At 49.1% G+C, this 21000-nt stretch overlaps 1 protein-coding gene across 10 annotated transcripts; it reads left to right on the top strand.

The window, feature by feature from the left end:
• The first annotated feature begins 6289 nt into the window (after positions 1-6289).
• SF1 (splicing factor 1) lies at positions 6290-20169 on the top strand. 10 transcript variants are annotated; one of them, XM_044259604.1, is made up of 14 exons: positions 6291-7042; positions 8352-8480; positions 11164-11239; positions 14286-14438; positions 14646-14735; positions 15071-15254; positions 15341-15456; positions 15566-15673; positions 16380-16560; positions 16826-17099; positions 17442-17501; positions 17630-17809; positions 18604-18808; positions 19244-20169. In XM_044259604.1, exons 1-14 carry the CDS (start codon positions 6646-6648, stop codon positions 19371-19373), a joined length of 2283 nt encoding a protein of 760 aa, XP_044115539.1. In that variant the 5' UTR covers positions 6291-6645; the 3' UTR covers positions 19374-20169. The 10 variants fall into 10 exon arrangements, with proteins under 10 accessions (XP_044115538.1, XP_044115539.1, XP_044115540.1 ...); XM_044259608.1 differs by having other exon boundaries at positions 6295-6676; positions 16847-17099; XM_044259607.1 differs by having other exon boundaries at positions 6296-6676.
• Positions 20170-21000: the final 831 nt, after the last annotated feature.

The following is a 21000-nucleotide window of genomic DNA, read 5'->3' as shown; positions in this document are numbered from 1 at the left end:
AGCATGGAGAGATTCACTTACTTCCCTAGTTGCTAGCTGGTGGATGGCTGGCCTAGATCTGTAAGCCTCCAACTTGCCTCAAAACTGGGAAGAGTTAGCCTGAGGGCCCTCAGCCAGAAAGTGGCATGGACTGAATTCCAATCCTCTTCAGACCAAACAGGGGTCTTGGTCTGGTAGATGATACTGGTAGACTGTGTGACCTTGAGCTGGTGGCCTTAACCTCTCTGTGCCTCCGTGTTCTCATCTATAAATTAGAGATAATAACCATCTCTGAAGGTGGTTGTGATGATGAAATGAACTACTGTTCTACGTAAGAAACCCAGAACAGAGCCTGGAGTAGCCAACATCCAGACTCTTAGCTTTTCATTGGTCCTTGGAACCCATATAAAAATCGATCACGGGGGGGGTCTAGGTGGCTCAGGTGGTTAAGCATCTGCCTTTGGCTCAGGTCAGGTCCTGGGATTGAGCCCCATGTCAGGTTCTCTGCTCAGCACGAGTGTCTGCTTCTCCCTCTCCCTCTCCCCCCACTCCCTGCTTGTGCGTGTACTCTCTCTCTCTCTCTCAGATAAATAAGATCTTAAAAAAAATAAGAGGAAATGCAATTGAAATGACTAGTGAGCAGTGAGAAAGACTGCCCCATCAGACGTCAGGAGCCGTAACTTTTACCAAGTTGAGTATGGTAGCATCATTATGCTGGTTTAGCCAGTAGAGCATGTGACTCTTGACCTTGGGGTTGTAGGTTCAAACCCTGTGACAGTTTTAGAGATTACGTACAAAGAGAAAGTCTTGGGGCACCTGAGTGGCTCAGTCATTAAGTCTCTGCCTTTGGCTCAGGTCATGATCCCAGGGTTCTGGGATCAAGCCCTATGTTGGGGTCCCTGCTGGGCTCCCTGCTTCTCCCTTTCCCACTCCCCCTGCTTCTGTTCTTTCTCTCTCCCTGTGTCTCTCTCTCCATCAAATAAATAAATAAATAAATAAATGTTTTAAAAAATAATAAAATCTTAAAAAAAAAACAGTACATTTTCATTTGTGTGCTTGTCTTTCTCCTTTACTAGACTGATTTTCTGGAAGGCAGGAACTGTGTGTCATTTACTCTGGTACGCACCAACCTGTCTTGCACTCAACAGTTGCTCACACACTGAATGACTCCTTTCTCTCCTCCTCCAGAGAAATTGTATTTACTGAATAAATTAACTTTTCCTTCATTTTCAAACAGATGATTTGAACAGCTTGTATTTTTCCTTTCTTGTCCATAATATTAGCTTCATTTTTATTATACAAATACTTGCTCAGCATAAAAAATTTCAAGTAGAATACAGAACGTATAGAAATAGGAGAAAAAAAAGCAAAAAACTACCTGAGATCCCACTGCCATTAGAAATTTGGTGATTTTCCAGGGCACCTGGGTGGTGCAGTTGGTTAAGCATCTGACTCTTTGGATTTCAGCCCAGGTCACTATCTCAGGACCCTGGGATGGAGCCCTGTGTCCGGCTCCGTACTCTACAGAGAATCTGCTTCAGGATTCTCCTTCTCCCTCTGCTCCTCCCCCTACTCATCTCTCTTTCTCAGATAAATCTTTTTTTTTTTTTTTTTTAAAGATTTTATTTATTGGGACGCCTGGGTGGCTCAGTTGGTTGAGCAGCTGCCTTCGGCTCAGGTCATGATCCCAGTGTCCTGGGATTGAGTCCCGCATCGGGCTCCTTGCTTGGCAGGGAGCCTGCTTCTCCCTCTGCCTCTGCCTGCCACTCTGCCTGCCTGTGCTTGCTCTCGCTTCTCTCTCTATGACAAATAAATAAAATAAAATCTTTTAAAAAAAAAAAAAGATTTTATTTATTTATTTGACAGGCAGAGATCACAAGTAGGCAGAGAGGCAGGCAGAGAGAGAGAAGGAAGCAGGCTCCCCGCTGAGCAGAGAGCCCAATGCAGGGCTCCATCCCAGGACCCTGGGATCACAAGCCGAGCCGAAGGCAGAGGCTTTAACCCACTGAGCCACCCACGTGCCCCCAAATAAATAAATCTTAAAGAAAAAAGAAATTTGGTGTTTTCCTATCAATGCATTTATGTTTATAGTTATATGTTAAAAAAATAGGATTGTTGTAATTTTTTTTTTTTTAAAGATTTATTTGACAGAGAGATCACAAGTAAGCAGAGAGGCAGGCAGAGAGAGGAGGAAGCAGGCTCCCTGCGGAGCAGAGAGCCTGATTCGGGGCTCGATCCCAGGACCCTGGAATTATGACCTGAGCCAAAGGCAGAGGCTTTAACCCACTGAGCCACCCAGGCGCCCCTATCGTAAATTTTTTAAAAGGATGAAGCACACTTTATTATTTTTATTTAACGCTTTTTTCCCCCTAATTTTTAATTTAAATTCTAGTTACCATACAGTGTAATATTAGTTAGGATATTTATTTATTGGGGCACCTGGGTGGCTCAGTGGGTTAAAGCCTCTGCCTTCAGCTCAGGTCATGATCCCGGGGTCCTGGGATCGAGCCCCGCATTGGGCTCTCTGCTCAGCAGGGAGCCTGCTTCACCCTTTTTTGCTGCCTGCCTCTCTGCTTACTTGTGATCTGTGTGTGAAAAAATAAAAAATTCTTAAAAAAAAGATATTTATTTATTGAGAATGAGAAATATGTAAAGTGTGAGCGTGGGGTGGGGTGGGTGTGGGGCAGAGCAGAGGGAGAGAGAATCCTCAAGCAGACTCCCTGCTGAGTGGAGAGCCCAGTGCTGGGCTTGATCTCATGACCCTGAGATCATGACCTGAGCAGAAGTCAAGTGTTGGACACTTAACTGGCTGAACCACCCAGGGGTACCAAGATTTTTCTTTTTTAAGTAATCTCTCCACCCAATATGAGGCTCTAATTTACAACCCTGAGATCAAGAGTCATGTGCTCTGAGTCAGCCATGAGCCCCATGAAGCACATTTTTAAAAAAAGAGGTGCCTGGGTGGCTCAGTGGGTTAAAGTCTCTGCCTTCAGCTCAGGCCATGATCCCAGGGTCCTGGGATGGAGTCCAGCATTGGGCTCTCTGCTCAGCAGGGAGCCTGCTTCCCTCTCTCTCTCTCTCTCTTTTTAAAAAATATTTTATTTAATTATTTGTCAGAGAGAGAGAGGGAGAGAGAGCACAGGCAGATAGAGTGGCAGAGGGAGAAGCAGGCTCCCTGCGGAGCAAGGAGACTGATGTGGGACTCGATCCCAGGATGCTGACAGGGATCATGACCTGAGCTGAAGGCAGCCGCTCAACCAACTGAGCCACCCAGGCGTCCCTTCCCCTCTCTCTTTCTCTCTGCCTCCCTCTCTGCCTACTTTGATCTGTCAAATAAAAAAATAATAATAAAAATAAAAATACATTGAGTTCTTAAAATGTACTGAACAATGTCCAGGTAACCTGATTCCTCTCCAAGGTCCTCACTAATAACATAAGCTGTATACCCTCCTATAGCTTTGTCTGTCCTCAAATGCAGACATGCACATTCGCAGATACATGGGGTTTTACAGAAACAAAATCATGGAATATACATTTCTCTGCTTTTCTTATCTAATGACAGCACAGAAGTCCCTCTTGGTATGAATTAACTGATTTTTTTTTTTTTTTTAAGATTTTCAAGTCTGCCTAATAATCCTGGTTAGGGATTCCAGTTTGCTGAACCCCTCACTTATTTTTTTTTTTTTTTTAAGATTTATTTATTTATTTATTTGATAGAGACACAGGGAGAGAGGAAACGCAAGCAGGGGGAGTGGGAGAGGGAGAAGCAGGCTTCCCCGTGAGCAGGGAGCCCAATGAGGGGCTGGATCGCAGGACCCTGGGATCATGACCTGAGCCGAAACAGACGCTTAACGACTGAACCACCCAGGTGCCCCTAACCCTTCACTTATTAAAGGAAACTCACTTTGTTTCAAGGTTTTCACTACTACAGAGAGTGCTACAGTAAAGGCAGTAGAAGACCATGAACGCAGTACATTACATAATCGCATGCCTTGTGTTGGGGCAGATTCCCAGAAGTGGGGCTAATATATTGAAAGCACTTATTTTTAATTTTTCTTGAAAGGGATAGTTTTAATAGATGACAGAATGCTTTCCAAAAAAGAAATTCTCAGTAGTGTTAGCACATTTGTTGTTTGCTATTTTGATGGTTATATAAAGAGATTCCTCATTATCACCTTAATTTGCATTTCCCTGCAGAGGGCGGGGGCTGGTGCGGTTTCTCGTTTTTTTTTTTTTTTTTTTTTTTTTTGCTATTTGGATTTGCTCTTCTGAGACTAGCCTATTCAGTCTTGGCTCATTTTCCATTGTTTTTGTCTTTTTTTCTAACTAGTTTTTAAGACTTATTTGCATATTAGTTTGTTTGTTTTTTTTTTTAAAGATTTTTATTTGTTTGACAAGCAGAGAGGCAGGCAGAGAGAGAGGTGGAAGCAGGCTCCCCGCTGAGCAGAGAGCCAGATGCAGGGCTTGATTCCAGGACGCTGGCATCAGGACCTGAGCCAAAGGCAAAGGCTTTTGCCCACTGAGCCACCCAGGTGCCCTGCATATTAGCTCTTTATCACGTGTGGCAAGTATAGTTTCCTAATGTGTTACTGTCTGTTGACTTTTATCATACAGTTTTTAATTTTTTTCTTTTTCAAAATATTTTATTTATTTGACAGAGAGATCACAAGTAGAGAGGCAGAGAGAGAGAGAGAGGGGAAAGCAGGCTCCCCGCTGAGCAAAGAGCCGGATGTGGGGCTCGATCCCCGGACCCTGAGACCATGACCCGAACCGAAATGACCCCAACTGAAGGCAGAGGCTCAACCCACTGAGCCACCCAGGGGCCCCTATCACACAGTTTTAAAAAAAATATTTATTTATTTGAGATGGAGCTACCGAGCATGAGAAGGGGGAGTGTCAGAGGGAGAAGTGAGCCCAATGCAGGCCTCGATTCAGATCCTGGGACTCCAGGATCAGGACTGACTGAAAGCTGTCGCTTAACCAACTGAGCCACCCAGGCCCCCTTATCATAGTTTTAATTTCTTTGGTGATCAAGTATATCTTTTATTACTCTCAGTTTCTTGTTTTCCTAAGTCTCTACCTCTAGATGATCCTGACAGTAGCCTACATAGCATTCTAGGTCTGTTTTATTGTTTAATTCAGGACCCTATACCATTTGTTAGCTCAATTTCTTCTTTACTGAATCTACTTACATATGGGGAATCTATTTCCAGTCTCTATTCCCACAACAAAATCACTTTGTGTCATTATCATGTCTTGTATGTTCCTATTGTTTGAAAAGCAAGTTCCTTTTCAATCTCGTTCACAAGTTTCCCCACTATTTAAAAAAAAAAAAAAATTTTTTTTTTTAAGCAGACAGCCAACCAACTGAGCTACCCAGGCACCCAGGATGTTGCTTTTTTTTTTTTTTTAAGATTTTATTTATTCATTTGACAGACACATCACAAGTAGGCAGAGAGGCAGGCAGAGAGAGGGGGAAGCAGGCTCCCTGCCGAGCAGAGAGCCCGATGCGGGGCTCGATCCCAGGACCCTGAGATCATGACCCGAGCCAAAGGCAGAGGCTTTAACCCACTGAGCCACCCAGGCGCCCCTACTATATCCAAAATTATATGACTTTAAGATGATGTAATCAACCCCCAATCCAGTTGATTTTAATGGAAATGTAATGTATTTGTAAGTTAATGTTGGAATTGACTTTATATTGTTTTCTGCCTAAGATTACGTGTTCTTCTCCAGGCTCAGATATTGCTTTGATCCTTCACAAAGACTATTTTACACCTTTTACTTTTTCTTCCTTTTTTTTTTTTTTAAAGAAAACAGGAAGTCCCTTTTTACCTGCGGCGCGTCAACGGATCCGGTTTACGGACGCGCGCCGGCCCCTCCCCCGTCCCTCGGTTCCGGGTTACCATGGGAATCGAGAATTGACGTCACTTAGGGCTTCCGCGCCATACCTTGGGGTCGACCATGAAGCGAAGGGCGGAGAGGAAGCTTTGACCCGTCTACGCATGCGCGCCCTGCTCCACTCCTCCCCGGCGGCAAATCTCGTTCGGCCTGGCTACCGCCGCGACCTCTAGCTAAATCCCAGCGAAGATGCTCCCCGTGGGAGGGGAGTAGAGGAAAAAAAAAAATCGAACAAGCGACAGCCAATCCCATGACACTACAACGCAACCGAGAATGCTGGACTCAACCAGCGTCAGCCAATGAGAAAGCCCGTTGGTCTCACGTCACAGTTTGCCCCACCCTATCCCCCTCCTTTCTGGACTCCGAGCTCAGTTCGCGCAGTAACAAATGAAGTGCGCGCAGCGCCACCTCCCAGCTCGCCAGGCTCGGCCGCCATTTCTTCGCTTGGCCTAACGGTCCGGCCAATCCCAGCGTGCATCGAGGAGGGCTAAGGCTCCACCAATCGCAGGCCGCCGATTCCGACCCTCTTGCCTTGGCTCGGCCCAATCCAGGCCTCGGACCCGTCGCCCCCGGCCCGCCCCCGCGGCGCCCTCTCTCCTCCCTCTTTGTGCGTCTCGCGCCGCCGCCGCCCGCCGCGTGAGAGGACGGGCTCGGCGCGCTCCGCGGCAGCGCAGTCGGGTCCCCTCCCCCCGGAAGGTTCGCGAAGAAGAAGAAGCCGCCGCCGCCGCCTAAAAGGAGCCGCCAGTGCCGGTCCCCGGGGGCGCCATGGCGACCGGAGCGAACGCCACGCCGCTGGGTAAGCTGGGCCCCCCCGGCCTCCCCCCCCTTTCCGGGCCCAAAGGGGGCTTCGAGCCGGGGCCACCGCCTGCTCCCGGGCCTGGGGCGGGGCTGCTGGTGCCCGGGCCGCCGCCACCCCCGCCCGTGGGCTCGGTGGGGGCCTTGACCGCGGCCTTCCCCTTCGCGGCGCTGCCGCCGCCGCCACCGCCGCCGCCCCCGCCTCCCCAGCAGCCGCCGCCGCCGCCGCCCTCCCCGGGCTCCTCGTACCCGCCGTCGCAGCCTCCCCCTCCGCCGCCGCTCTACCAGCGCGTGTCGCCGCCGCAGCCGCCGCCACCCCAGCCGCCCCGTCAGGACCAGCAGCCGGGCCCGGCCGGCGGCGGAGGAGGTGAGTCGGGCCGAGAGAGCGCGAGAGGCGTCGCGCGGACGGGCCCGGCCGCCTGAGGGGTGCGCGGCGGCGGCGACGGCGGCTGCACGCGGCAGGGGCGCGCGCGCGCACGGGGAGGCCCCGGGCGGAGGCGCCACGGGGCGCGCGGCCCGGTTCTCGGGCCCCGAGTGCGCACGCGCGCTGGGATGGGGGGTGGGGTGGGCAGAGAGCGGAGGCGCAGGCGCAGTGTGGCGGCCGCGCTTTGCGGCCCGACTCTAATTTGGCGGGGATCTGTGTGGCTCGCTGGACCTTGGTATAGAAGAGGGGTGTCCAGTGGGTTGACTCGGTGGACGGGGTGGTGGGTGTGCATGTCAGGAGGGCGTGAAAGGGTCTACTGATGACGTGGAGCACTTCCTTCCTGTTTCTAGATAAGTCCAAAAAGCAGAAAAGTAGCAACTGTAGCTTTTTTTCCTCTATAGTAAGGCAAGGTTTTCACTACGATGAAATAAAGAGGTCGAAAATTCTCAGGTCGTGTTTGGGTCCGATTCACTTCTGGAGGAAGGAATTTTTTTCCATATCTCCATTTATCTTCGAGAAGTCTGATAAGCCTTCTCTTGTTGGGGCTTTCCGGGTGGGGGGGCAGTTATAACTGACGTGGGTACCAGAATGTGTAGGGAGTTTATGCCTCTGATTCGGAGGAGACTTTGGCTGCTATTGTATGCATTTCTGTTTGTCGGACTTTGATACATTCTCTAGGAGTTCAGATGTTAATTGCCTAGTTGGCCAGGAAAATTGAATCCTTATCTCGGTTAAATTTCTGAAGAAAAAAAGTGATCTTGTTGAAGAACTGGGCTTTTTCACTTAGTAAATCATAGGTTTGGTTGTGTTCTGGCCCATTTGGATAGGTGACTGGTGGGGAGCGGAGGTGAGAAGAAACAGCAATTTCCCGGGTCTTGCTTTACCAAGGTCTGAGTATTCAGTATACCTTGTCTCCGCTGGGGCTTTTCACACAATCATGGTTGATGTCACGTTTCTGACACTTCAGGCATGAAGGTGTATTTGCTTGTTCACATACTTTGCGGTTTTCTTGGATATGTGTTACAAATGTGAAATGTTACCTTTTCGGTTCCAGAACCAGGTAGCCTTGTGGTGGCCGTTTGTCTCTGACTTCTCCGGTTTGTGTTCATTTTTTGCCATTTACATTTTAGGTCAAGTTCTCATTTTCCCAGTCTGCGGAGGTTGTGTCTAGTCCCATAAGTATCCTCAACTGCCTGTTGGTAGTTAATTTGCTGGTTTATATTTGCATTTGATGGACTTTATCTGCCTTTAGACTTCCCAAGTAAGAAGCGAAAGAGGAGCCGCTGGAACCAAGATACCATGGAACAGAAGACAGTGATTCCAGGAATGCCGACAGTCATCCCCCCTGGACTTACTCGGGAACAAGAAAGAGCTTACATAGGTAAATACACGTTCTGCATCCAAATACGTTTTCAGATGGTTAACGGTTTATTCTGAACAACGTTTAATGTGTCTTGAGTTTGAGACCATAAAGTCTTGTTCTTTTAAGGTGAGGTATGGTCAGGTGTAATTTCACGACTGTAACATAACCCATGAGTTTTTACTCTCTTAAGTCCTGCATTTCAAGCTCCTTGTTCTGGTCTGTTCCGTAATAGCAGTGTTCTCCATGAGTGCCAGGAAGGTAGAGGGACCCCCTTAGTGAGGGCAGTCCCCAGTCTAGCACCCCACCCCACCCGCCCTTTTCAGCTGCTGCTCATTGCCAGTTGGTGAGGTGAGTGTCTTCTGCCTCTCTGGACACGGCCCCAGTGGAGAACACTGCAGGTATTATAAACTAAGTACCTTTTTCACAGCATGGCCTTTCACCATTTTACATTCCTCCCTCCCCTTCAAAATGTGGTCTTTTACTTTTTATAGGTACTTTCTGAAAAGAAAAACTCAGTTTAATCAAAGAGTGGTCCTGAAAGTGTTGAACAGTGCGCCCCTTTTTACCATTTTGTTGAATTTAACCTTTCCTTCAGCATCTTTTCTGGTTTGGTCTTTGGAGAGCTGTCTTAAAACGAGGGCTCTTTTACTATTTATTGTCAAAGAACTCCACTGGGAAAGGGGTACTATTTGGATATGGAATGAGTGGTAGGATAAAGGATCTTAACTGTTGCGATATTTCAAGAATTAACGATAATTATCCACAGTGTAAATGAAGTTAACCTCAAAATTACCTTTTTTTTTAAATACAAGGTTTTTAATGCAAGTTTCACCTTTATTCATGTATCTGCAGCTGTCTCCAAAAAGTTCACTTGCTAAACATTTCCTCCTAACTAAATAAACAATCCCTTTGGAGTAAATTAGGGCAAAGGCCGCCTAGGCCTCTGAGGCTGTACCCTTCACAGATAAAAAGCTTCAAGGCTGGCATGTGTTACTCTTGAGGATCGTATTGCTGAGAGGTTTTGAGGTGTTGGAATGGTTTATGTTGTTTTCATAGTACTAATATTTCTTCTTTCCCCGCTGTTCCAATTTACTTCCACCCACCCCCTTGTCTCATTAGATCGGCCTGGCTCTTTACAACCTTGTGGAAATGTCCTTAGTGGAATGACTTTCCAAGAACACACGCAGGCTTAGGGGGCAAAACAGACTTACTCTCTAGGTCTCCAGTCCTCTTCCTGTGCAGGGAGTTAATGTACTGAGCCCTGAGGGCTCTAGCTATAAGCCAAAGTGGAAAGAGCCAAAGGCCAGTGTAGATCTCAGATCCAAGAACGAACGATCCTTTTGATTGAAGTACCAGCTGTTTCCTCGGGTCAGACCCCACACCCCTACAGTTCATGCCTGCCACCATGAAGCTGACTTCCACCTTGAGTTCTTGACCTTAGTACTTACTGTCAAGTCAGAAATTTTCTGGCATAGAAGAGGTTAGTGAGCCATGTATTTTAATTCTGTCTCTCACGGTACACACTTGCTTTGTACAATATCCCCACTATCTTCTCTTGATGTGAATGTGGGTTTCCAGTTCTTTGGAGTGGAATGGTGTGTGGTATAGCCCTGTGAGATATATTTAAAATTAGAATGCTATCTGGGGTTAGACTTGCAGTAATCCTATTTTGGAGCCAGCTCAGCTTTAACCCAACCCAACCCAGTAAGACTTGCCCTCACTAGAGGTGCCTGCTCACAACTCTCAGATGCTGCAAAGGTAAGAAAACAGGTGGTTCTTCAGCGCTGAAGGCCGTGATCTGGCTCTACAGTTGCCACTATCTTAAGTCACCGGGGTAGCATTTCCCTGGAGTCACTGAACTTTGGTGAAACCCTCTCTCTTTCATATACAGCCTCCTTTTGTCAAGGTCCGAGGGCCACACACACTGTCCTTGACCCACACTTTCTATTTTCTACATCCCTTACTTTTACTCCCTCGTGAGGAGCAAGTCTGAGAACAGACTTCTTAACGTTTCACGGTTACTTGTTTAATTAAGGTATATGGATTGTCACCTCAGACTGGAATAAGAGCAACAAGTATCGGGAGATCCTTAATAATATGGATCTGGTTGTACAGAAAGAGTGTGTATAACGGGCTTTTGAAGAGGTGTCGAACTGGTTATTATATGTCTTAAATGTTTAAGGAATTTTGAACCTGGTATCAATGAAAATGATCTTTGCTCAGCTGGTATTTTTCCTTGTCCCATGTTAATTGGGTTTCATTTGGGGCTGTGCTTAATATTTAATGAAGAAAAATAAACTCTCAAGAGTCTTGCCCTCATAGTAATTTGGTTGGGAACAGGGTGTTGGCAATGACAACATGGTCTGTTCTGGGTGCCAATTGTCTAGCAGGCCATGGCGGGGTGGGAGAGGTGAGACTCCTGGTGATGTTAGCCTTAGGGGACAGTCTATACCGCTAACCCCTCTTCCAGCAAACTGTTTGCTTCCTTAAGTGATAACCATTTTGAAGTGAAAAATCCCTGTAGATATAAGTGGACTCCTGCCGGTAGGTGGCTGGGGGTTGCCTCAATGTGTTCACTGATCAATCGACCCTTTCAAAGTCTCCGAGTTCTTCATGCTTGTTATTGAGATTTGAGATGTTTTTTGGTAACATTGTCTTTTTTCCATCCTTTTTTTTTCTTTCCTAACCTGGTTTCTTCCAGTGCAACTGCAGATAGAAGACCTGACTCGTAAACTGCGCACAGGAGACCTGGGCATCCCCCCTAACCCTGAGGACAGGTTGGGAAACAGTTTTAACCAGCTGACAGTAACGCTTTTACCTTTTTCTCAATACGTTTTACTGGTGGCAACATATTGTGTCAGTTCAATGAAATCCTAGTGAGTCGACTGGTAATACTCTGACCATTCTGGGGCCTAGGGTTTGGGTAGCAGTCTGTATGGTCAGTGGTCAGTTAGAGAATTGGAGTGGAACTTAATTACTAGCAGAATAAAAAGTTACGGGAAAATGCACACCTGGTTTCCAGTTGGTAAGCATATGCAGATTTCCACCTGACTTACCCGCCTGTAGGGACAGTGAGGTGGCCCGGTAACCAGCCTTTTCAGTAACTGCTTGGGTTGAAAGCCGAGGGGGTAGAGCTTTTCTCACAGGTACACGGGGGCAGGGATTAAGAATACTTTTTGAGCATCACTGAGTTTGAGCAGACCAGAAGCTCGGTCTGGTTAGCTCTTTGCTGCAGTCTCCTGCTCCTGGTTTTGAGATGGTTTTAAAATAGGTGAGATTTCTAACCAGCTTCCTTCACTGCCGGTGAATTTTCCTGCCTCGGCCATTGCCTGGGGGTATTGGGAGGGGCCAGAATATTCTCGCCTGTTTTGGGAAGGCTAGCACCCAACCCAAATCACTTTTTTTTTTTTTTTTTTTTTTTAAAGAGTGTGGTCTTCAAACAACTGTGGTCACATCCTTTCAGTTTATAATTTCTCTCACCTTTGAAAAGGAAAAAGTCTGAGGAAAATGAACTTTTTAACCAGGAATTAGCTGGTTGAACTTTGAACAGCTAAAATCTGGTCCATTTAATGAGGGCAGCATGCCTCCCTCTCTGTGAAATTGTGCTTAATGCATGCAGCATAATTGAAAATATTTTCACTTTAAAAAGTAGTGTTTTTAGTTTTTATTACCCAGTTAATGGCTTGTTAAATCAGGAAGATGATGTAATGGTTTTAGAAGCCACACAGTTATGCATCTTTCTGCCGCCCTTTGCAGGGAACAAGTTAACTTAATCTCTCCATATGGGCTCTATAATTTTACTTAATGAAATTTAGTAAATTTTTTACCTGTAGATTTCGGTTGGAGGGATGTGTTGTGTTTTATAAATACATATTTCCCCCCCCCCAAAGATTTGCATTGTAGGTTGTAGACCACAACTGTATAGTGCATTTTTGGCCCTTTTCCCTTTAATAATAATGTCTAACAGGTTACCAGGCAATTCTCAAAAGGTTGAATTTTTAACAAACCTTTGCTTTCTGGAGAAACAGGATTAGAGTTTAGTTGATATATACGATTTGAAGTGAAGAAGTTGAGCCAATCTAACCTCTAGAATATTAGCTTTTGCCTTTTCACATCAACAATTTGGGAAGAGATTAAACTGTTTTGTGAGGCTTTTAAGTGACCAATTTGGTACTGGTAAACCTTGTTTTGTTGATTAGCCAGAAATGTTTAATTCTAGACAGCTACGGGGTGGGAATTAGAAATGTCAGTCATGTCAGAAATCAAATCAGAGGAGTTTTTTTTCTCCCTGTATTCAGTTTGAAAGAGGGCCTAATGCCTGATTGGTTTTGCTTTTGAGCCCAGGTTGGAGGGAACTGCATGGGTTTCGTACCTTTACTAAGGTTATTTCCTAAGAAGGTGTATTCTCAATATTAAGCCACTATGCTATTTTGATGTTGCTTAAGTTGCACAGTTAAAAATGTTACGAAAATACCTTGTAGACTTAAATGTATAAGATGATAGTCTAATGATCTAATGAGCTGGGGTATGTTTGTTTTTGTTCACTATTACTGGATTGTGTTAACAGTTTATATAAATGCTAGAAACGGAGGTGTCATTTAGCCGTCATTAGCCATGAACAAACCTGACCTTTTATTCCATCGTGTGTGTAACGTGGTATGACATGGTTCCCTTTAGGCTGAAGACAGTGGGAGCAGCCGAGTTCAGTCCTTGCTCTCCAACTAGGCAAGGTTCTCTCAACTAAACCAAGGGTGTAGGAGTCTTGACTACTTTCAGGATGTTTTTTTAATAACCTGATCCACATGGTCTCTTCCCTTCTTGCAGCTGCTACTAAATTTTCATTCAGAATATCAAGCTATGGTCCTTTTTGTAATCTCAACTCAGAATTCTAGGAGCGTAACTTCTCTTTTTTTATTACCGCAAAATCCAGCTGTGGTAAACTGACCATTTTATCATTACTATTTTTTACTTGTAGCAACAGCATTTTACTCCTTAAAAAAATGAGAGAGAGAAAATCTGCTTTCTGGACTTGTAAACATTGGTGGAGAATCCTAGGTTTTCCCCTTGCCGTTTGCAGGTCCAGACCTTAGACAAGTACTTGACCAAATCTGTATTTGCAGCCTCTAGCAGACGCTGCTTTAGCACGTTAACGTTTTTCTCTACCCAGACTCCCCAACCTCGAACAGCCAGAAAACAGGTTGACTCCTGGGCCTTGGACACAGCCAGCCAGGCCATTGAAGGAAAAGCAGAGACGAAGCCTTGAACCATCTCTCTCCATTGTGGGGCCAAGTAGCTGCAGCAGCCTTGAGTCCCAGTGGCATTGGGTTGAAGAGCTCATCCTTACTATGTGGCAGGGGTGCAGACACTCTTCCTGATAGGGCACGAGCTCTGCAAGAGTTCATGTTTTACCTAAACTTGGGGTTTCCGTGGTTCATAAAGTTGTAATACTGTATAGTTTTTTGTTTTTTGTTTTTTGTTTTTTTAATGAAAAATACATATTTGGCAAGAAAACTCAAGGATGATACTGTCCTTGCCATCTACAGTCCAGATATTTTCCCCCAGCGGGGCAGACTTTTTTCTTCTCAACACTTAGAAGCAAGACCTTTTTTTTTCCTTTCTCACGCACACCCCAGTCCCCCTAATGCTAAGCCAGCTTTCATCTCCCCATTCCACACGATCTTGAGTAGCACACGTTATGGTCGGTTCCTCCGAAGAGTGTTGTGTTAGGGTCTGAGAGGCAGAGGGGCTGGGGAAGACTAATTTTAGCCCATGTGGGATGAGAAAAGTGAAGGCAGAGCAGTAACGGTGATCTGTTTCCCACAGGTCCCCTTCCCCTGAGCCCATCTACAATAGTGAGGGGAAGCGGCTTAACACCCGCGAGTTCCGCACCCGCAAAAAGCTTGAAGAGGAGCGACACAACCTCATCACCGAGATGGTTGCCCTCAACCCTGATTTCAAGCCACCTGCAGATTACAAGTAAGCAGAGGGGTGGGTTGTCCAGGCCAAGGATTGGTACAGGTCACATGTCCTCTGTACAAGTAGAATTGTTTTGGTAGTAATGTCGCACCTCTTAACCTCAAATCATGTGTGGTTAATACGTGGTAGTGAGGTTGGTTTTGGAAGAGCTCTGGGTTGTGTCCTCTCTGAAAACTATGCCGAGTCTGTGAGCCTTGTCTTTTTTAGACCTCCAGCGACACGGGTGAGCGATAAAGTCATGATTCCACAAGATGAATATCCAGAAATCAACTTTGTGGGGCTGCTGATTGGGCCCAGGTGAGTAACTGCTACCCTATGGGATATTGATTTCTAAGAAACTATGAGTGGTATCAGTCCTAGGCCCAGCTGGGTGCCATTGATGGCTTATCCTCCTGTTTCGGGTGGGTGTTCACACTTTTCTGTGAGAAAATCTCTTTGACCCCGTTTTACTGCAGAGAGCTCAAATCTTGAGGATTGGTGTGGCTGTCCTTAGAGATCACGGAGCTCTTGGTGGGAAACCCCAACTCTCTGCACTCACAGTTTCCTGCCAGTGTGATCAGCCTGCTCTGTCCGCTCAGGCATGTGAACTTGCTTGTCAAGTCTGTCAACTCTTTTTTTTCTGCCCCTGATAGAGGGAACACCTTGAAAAACATAGAGAAGGAGTGTAATGCCAAGATTATGATCCGAGGGAAAGGGTCTGTCAAAGAAGGGAAAGTTGGCCGAAAAGATGGCCAGATGCTGCCTGGAGAAGACGAGCCGCTTCATGCCCTAGTTACTGCCAACACCATGGAGAATGTGAAGAAAGCTGTGGAGCAGGTGAGGCAACCAGAGAGGGAGCTTCTTGCTAGGAACTTAGTGGTGGTCCCAGCGCTTGATGTAACTGCCCATTGCATCTCCACTAGATAAGAAACATCCTGAAGCAGGGTATCGAGACCCCTGAGGACCAGAATGATCTACGGAAGATGCAGCTTCGGGAGTTGGCTCGCTTGAATGGGACCCTTCGGGAAGATGATAACAGGTGTGTGATTGGTTTGGAGTAGACAGGGTGAAAACCTGAAGAACTTGTGGAAGGAGGAAGCTTGGCCATAGCCCTTGAGGTGACTTTTTTCCCCCCTCTTCCGTGACAGAATCTTAAGACCCTGGCAGAGCTCAGAGACACGCAGCATTACCAACACCACAGTGTGTACCAAGTGTGGAGGGGCTGGACACATTGCTTCAGATTGCAAATTCCAAAGGTGAGGGCCTGGGCTTGTGGCTTCTTGGTAGCCCATGGTGCTCAAGACATTTCTTGAGCGTGTCGGTTGGTTGCTGTTAACTTTTGGCCCCGAGAGCAGCTTGCTTTCTGTGAGTGTGGTCTGTAATAGTGTGATGTTTAAAGCCAAGGGTGACTAGAAGCAGCTTGTGCGTATTTTGTGCTATATTTTGTGGATCATGTTGAGTTCAGGAAAACTAGAAATTTCCATCCTGAGTATAAATGTGTCCATTGGGGCTCATATTAACTATCTTTTGCTGCTTAGGATTGGTTTCAGAAGTCATCTGAATTTTTGACCATTTTTGAACCAGCCCTTGATAGCAACATATTTTTGCTTTTTTCTCTCTTGGAAAACCTGGCAGATGTTCTAGTCTTGCATAGACTTTTCTGCCCTCAAACTGGGAATGTAGGGTTTGATGAAAGTTTTCTCTTTGGAAGAGCCTGTGCTTTCCTGGCTCGTGTGGCTGGCTGGGTGCTCTCCGTCTTCTCTATTGCGGCGGAAAGCCACGTGGTCTCCCAGATGCAGAGCTGGGCATGGAACTGAGGACTTACTATATTGAGGAACAGTTAAAAAGGATGATTGAATTTCTCTAAACTCCTTGTCAGTTCTTCAGGATAGAACTTTCCTTCTTAATAATGAATTTTTTTTCCCCCTCCTCTCTCTCTCACGTACCTTACCCCACTTTCAGGCCTGGTGACCCCCAGTCAGCTCAGGATAAAGCACGGATGGATAAAGAATATTTGTCCCTCATGGCCGAACTGGGCGAAGCGCCCGTGCCAGCATCCGTGGGCTCCTCCTCTGGGCCCGCCACCACGCCTCTGGCCAGTGCACCTCGGCCTGCTGCTCCTGCCAACAACCCACCGCCTCCGGTGAGTTTTGGGGCTGGTTCTTAGGGTCTGGCCCCCCCATTCTCTTCCGCAGAGATTGGGAGCTATGGCCAGGTGCTTTGGGTAGAGCACACTGACAGACATGGCTGGCAACATTGTTCTTCCGGGTGTCAGGATATTCAGGGATCTTTCACTTTAGGAAGATCCTGTCCTTGCGTGTTTCCTGGTCCTCTTGGCACAGCCGGAAGGGCAGTGTTGCCACCAGGGGGAGCAGGCCGGGACATCGGCGGGAAATGCTCTCACGTAGTCTCTCATGTCCACCACCCAGAGCCGCCCACCCTGGATGAATTCCGGTCCTTCAGAAAGTCGGCCCTACCATGGCATGCACGGAGGTGGTCCTGGTGGGCCTGGAGGTGGCCCCCACAGCTTCCCACACCCGTTACCCAGCCTGACAGGTGGGCACGGTGGACATCCCATGCAGCACAACCCTAACGGACCCCCACCCCCTTGGATGCAGCCGCCTCCACCACCGATGAACCAGGGCCCCCACCCACCTGGGCATCATGGCCCTCCTCCAATGGGTAAGTAAGTGTCAGACCAGAAACCTTGGGGCTTTGGGATAAGCAAGGGTGATACCTGGTTGCTGTGAACCGGAAGCAGCTCCCACAGTGGCTGGATATCGCACCAGATCTCTTGCCAAGGCTGGGGCTCCAGAAGGAGCAAGACTTCATCGTGATTTAGGAAGTGGTTTCTGTGTGGGGTTAGACACAGTCCTCCCTCTTAAAGGCAGGGTTCCAGAACCGTCGTCATACTAGGGTATTGTATGGCTTCAAGCTGTGTGATCCGAATCAGCTGTCAGTGGGGGCATCTTTCCCGGCCAGTTCAAATGTCCTGCTAAGTCCCTGCTCTTTCCTTCCATCAAGATCAGTACCTGGGAAGTACGCCTGTGGGCTCTGGGGTCTATCGCCTGCATCAAGGAAAAGGTAATGTGGCCCGTCACCTGCTCGTTCTGGGCTGCTCATTCTGCACCTGGGAGTGGGGTCTCCGGCCCGGGTCCCTCTCCCCCGCCTCTCGCCGCCCAGGCCTCAACCTTGTCTCTGCACACCTGCAGGTATGATGCCGCCGCCGCCTATGGGCATGATGCCGCCGCCGCCGCCGCCTCCCAGTGGGCAGCCCCCGCCCCCTCCCTCTGGTCCTCTTCCCCCATGGCAGCAGCAGCAGCAGCAGCCTCCGCCACCCCCTCCGCCCAGCAGCAGTATGGCTTCCAGTACCCCCTTGCCATGGCAGCAAAGTGAGTGCACTATTTTGGGCCTGTGGGGGTGGGCGGGATGGGGAGGTGGGGCTGAGAGGAGCAGGAGCGAGCACCTCACGGGCGCCGGGAGGCAGGCAGACACCCCGGGAGGAGCGCGGCTCTCTGCCCGGGGTGTAGACGGAAAGGGCCTCGTGGCCCCTGGCGGTCTGGGGGAGGAGAGCTGATGTTTGGCGTGGTTGTGTCTGGGGAGTGGTTTTGGGGGACCTGGAGGGAACCTGCCATTGTAGGTGGGGTGCCAGAAGTGCAGGTTTGCGCCGGCTGGGCAGTTTGGCTGGGCTGCGGGAGCTGCCGGCTGCCGGCCGCCGGCTTCAGGCCGCCCCGAGCCTGTGTGGGAGGCCTGGGTGGGGAGGGCGCTTGCATGCTGCGGAGAGGGATGTGACTGGGGCCTGAGAGACTGCAGGGATGGGAGTGGGCTGGGGGGGTAGTAGCTGTGGCCTTGAGGTTGAATGTGCCGTTCGGTGGTGGCGGCGGATGGGCGGAGGGATGTCAGAGCCGGTTCTTGTGTCTGGTACCTTCCCCTCAGCCCTTCCAGGGGCACTGGTGACAAAGGGCTTACTCTGCTAAGCCCAGAGACCTCGAGGCTGACCCCAGGGTAGTCCTGCCCACCCCTCCACTCCCCATCACCAGGACAGCCCCGCCCGCCCGCCCCCCACCACCGTACCGCATGCCAAGCAAGGAGCAGGCGCCCCTCGCCCCCCCATCCCAAGGCAGCCGCCGCAGAGAGCCGCGGTGTGCCCCCGCGCGTGTGACCTTGGGCTTCTTTACCACCCCAGATACGACGACTACCACCACGAGCGCTGGCACAGGGTCCATCCCGCCATGGCAACAGCAGCAGGCGGCTGCCGCAGCTTCTCCAGGAGCCCCTCAGATGCAAGGCAACCCCACTATGGTGCCCCTGCCCCCCGGGGTCCAGCCGCCTCTGCCGCCCGGGGCCCCTCCCCCTCCGCCGCCTCCGCCGCCTGGTTCCGCCGGCATGATGTATGCCCCGCCCCCTCCTCCTCCGCCTCCCATGGACCCTTCTAACTTTGTCACCATGATGGGCATGGGGGTGGCGGGCATGCCGCCCTTCGGGATGCCTCCAGCTCCCCCACCGCCTCCACCACAGAACTAGACTCGGTTTTTTTAAGAAAATATATATTATATAGAGAGAGAATTGGTCTCGTTTAAACACACGCCGAACCTCACCATATGGAGCCAGACATTGGGATGCACGCATGTGATTTGTGTGCACGCATGTGTGTGTGTGCACGCACCGGGCTGGGCCAAGCGACTGAGGACTCGCTTGGGAACGGGCAGGTGGTAGTAGGGGCGCCAGCTTGGGCTCTCCTGGCGCCCCGTAGCATCGAGTGTCTTCTTTGTCTTCTTTCTCTCCTCACCCAACTCCCTTTGCCTCTCCCCAAACCGGGCCGCCAGGATCCCTCCCCGCAGCGGCGATGGCCCGAGCCATGAGAGTGAGGACTTTCCGCGCCCATTGGTGACCCTTCCAGGCAGACAGCCTCAGCAGCGCCCCTGGTGGACAGGATGGTTCGGCAAAGCAGCCTGAGTTATTTTTGTGGATGGAATCGGAACACGCTGGCTCCATATCGTGAAATTTTTATTAATTTTTTTCTTTTTCCTTTGTTGTTTCCTTATCTCTTCCTTTCTTCAGACTCCGTCCAAGGAGATGCTCTTCCCCGATCTTCTGCTGCAATTAGATTCCTTTCCTTTTTCTCCATTCCTTGTTCTTCTCTTCCCAAGGAGAGGAAGGAGCAAATGGTTTTAGGCGCAAGCTTTGGCCATTAATGTCAGTCTGTTTGTGGGGGGAGAGGGGCCTTTGGTTCTAAGATTTTCAAGGTTGCCATGACCACCCCAGAGTTGTTGATTTTTGTTTTTTTGTAGTGTAACATTTTGTCTTTGCCACCTTTATAGGGTAGTGGGTTAATTTCCAGGTCCGGGGCTGACACCCATCCTGGCACCCCTGCCAGTGATAGGTAGGGCCGCCTAAGCCACTTCAGGCTTGTCTGCCATCCTGGAGAGTCCTTTCTGTGCTCCTTGAGCACCTGAGCTGCCTCAGATTCCATTTGTTCTTCTCCTTCCTGGAAGGTTTCCTTTCAAATTTTATTTTAATCCCAAACATCTGAATGTTTTGCAGTGTCTAGGGGTTCGAGCCCCTTGTTTTTCGTTCTGCTTTTTTCTTCCCTTCCCTCTTCGTGGAGTGATTATGTTGACAAGAATGTATAACGCGCGTTCTCCTCACTGGTTTATCTGCAGAAATTTCTCTGGGCTTTTTTTTTCGGTGTATGATTCAACACTGCGTTAAAGGGGGATGTTCCATTGAATAAAAGAGCAGTGTGGTTTTCTGGGTCTGTTTCTTTATTTTCTTTTCTTATCAGACTTGTACCACAGCAGCAGCTCCAGAGTTCCCTCACCTGCCTGCATTCAGCACCTGGCCCCAGCCATCCCGTTCTCTCTGGGGAACCCCTGGGATGTTCATTAAGGAGCCTCCCGCCTGCGTCCCTGTGTGTGGCTTTGCCTGGTGGCAGCCAGTGTGTGGGTGGTCCCCCCATCTCCACCTTGTTTACTAGTTCACAGCTGACAGCCGGGTTCTTCACAACCACCCACCCCCATCACTGCTCTGTCCCCTGGTCCCTGTTGTTCTGACCCCCCACATCTGCTGAGCTCTGGTTGCGATCTCTGTCTGGAAGCTGCCACGTGACTAAGGCCCTGGGCCTAGGGCGGCATCAGCACTAAAGGTCAGGCCAACTGATCCCGCCTGCCAGGCACAGAGAGCTAAAATTAAAACCGCCAAGTGGCTTTTTCTTTTCCTGCGGGTGACTTGCAGCCTACCAGCCCCGCCGGCTTTGGGGATGGGTGGGGGTGGAGAAGAAAGTGTCCCGACTTGTGCTTTGTAAGTGCTGCTTTGTGGAGGGTCTCAGGCTGTTGGGTTCTTGCACCCAAAAAATCCACGTTAGGGTTCCAGGAGGCATGAGGACTGACCCAGCGGTTGCTGTGCTGCTCCTTCCCAGGGGAGAGCCACGCTGAGCCTGCCCTTCCTCTGGGGAAGGTTTCCTTCCTTTGGGGAGGTTAAGGGACAGCAAGCTCCTGCCGCCCCCAGCACCTGGCCAGTGGGGCCAAATCTGGCCTGGGCTGCTTTCCATCTTCAGGTGGGGTCTGACCACTGCTCTGTGTCT

The sequence above is a fragment of the Neovison vison genome, chromosome 7 (assembly GCF_020171115.1).
Source record: "Neovison vison isolate M4711 chromosome 7, ASM_NN_V1, whole genome shotgun sequence".
Taxonomy (NCBI): domain Eukaryota; kingdom Metazoa; phylum Chordata; class Mammalia; order Carnivora; family Mustelidae; genus Neogale; species Neogale vison.
Note: the sequence above shows the minus strand (reverse complement) of the source record. Positions and strands in the feature narration are given on the sequence as shown.

Coding starts and splice junctions, on each gene's coding strand:
- SF1 (XM_044259603.1), top strand. CDS start 6,646: ATGGCGACCGGAGCGAACGCCACGCCGCTGGGTAAGCTGGGCCCCCCC. Junction 17,100..17,441: donor TCATGGCCCTCCTCCAATGG/GTAAGTAAGTGT, acceptor CCTTCCATCAAG/ATCAGTACCTGGGAAGTACG. Junction 17,810..18,603: donor CCCCTTGCCATGGCAGCAAA/GTGAGTGCACTA, acceptor TTACCACCCCAG/ATACGACGACTACCACCACG.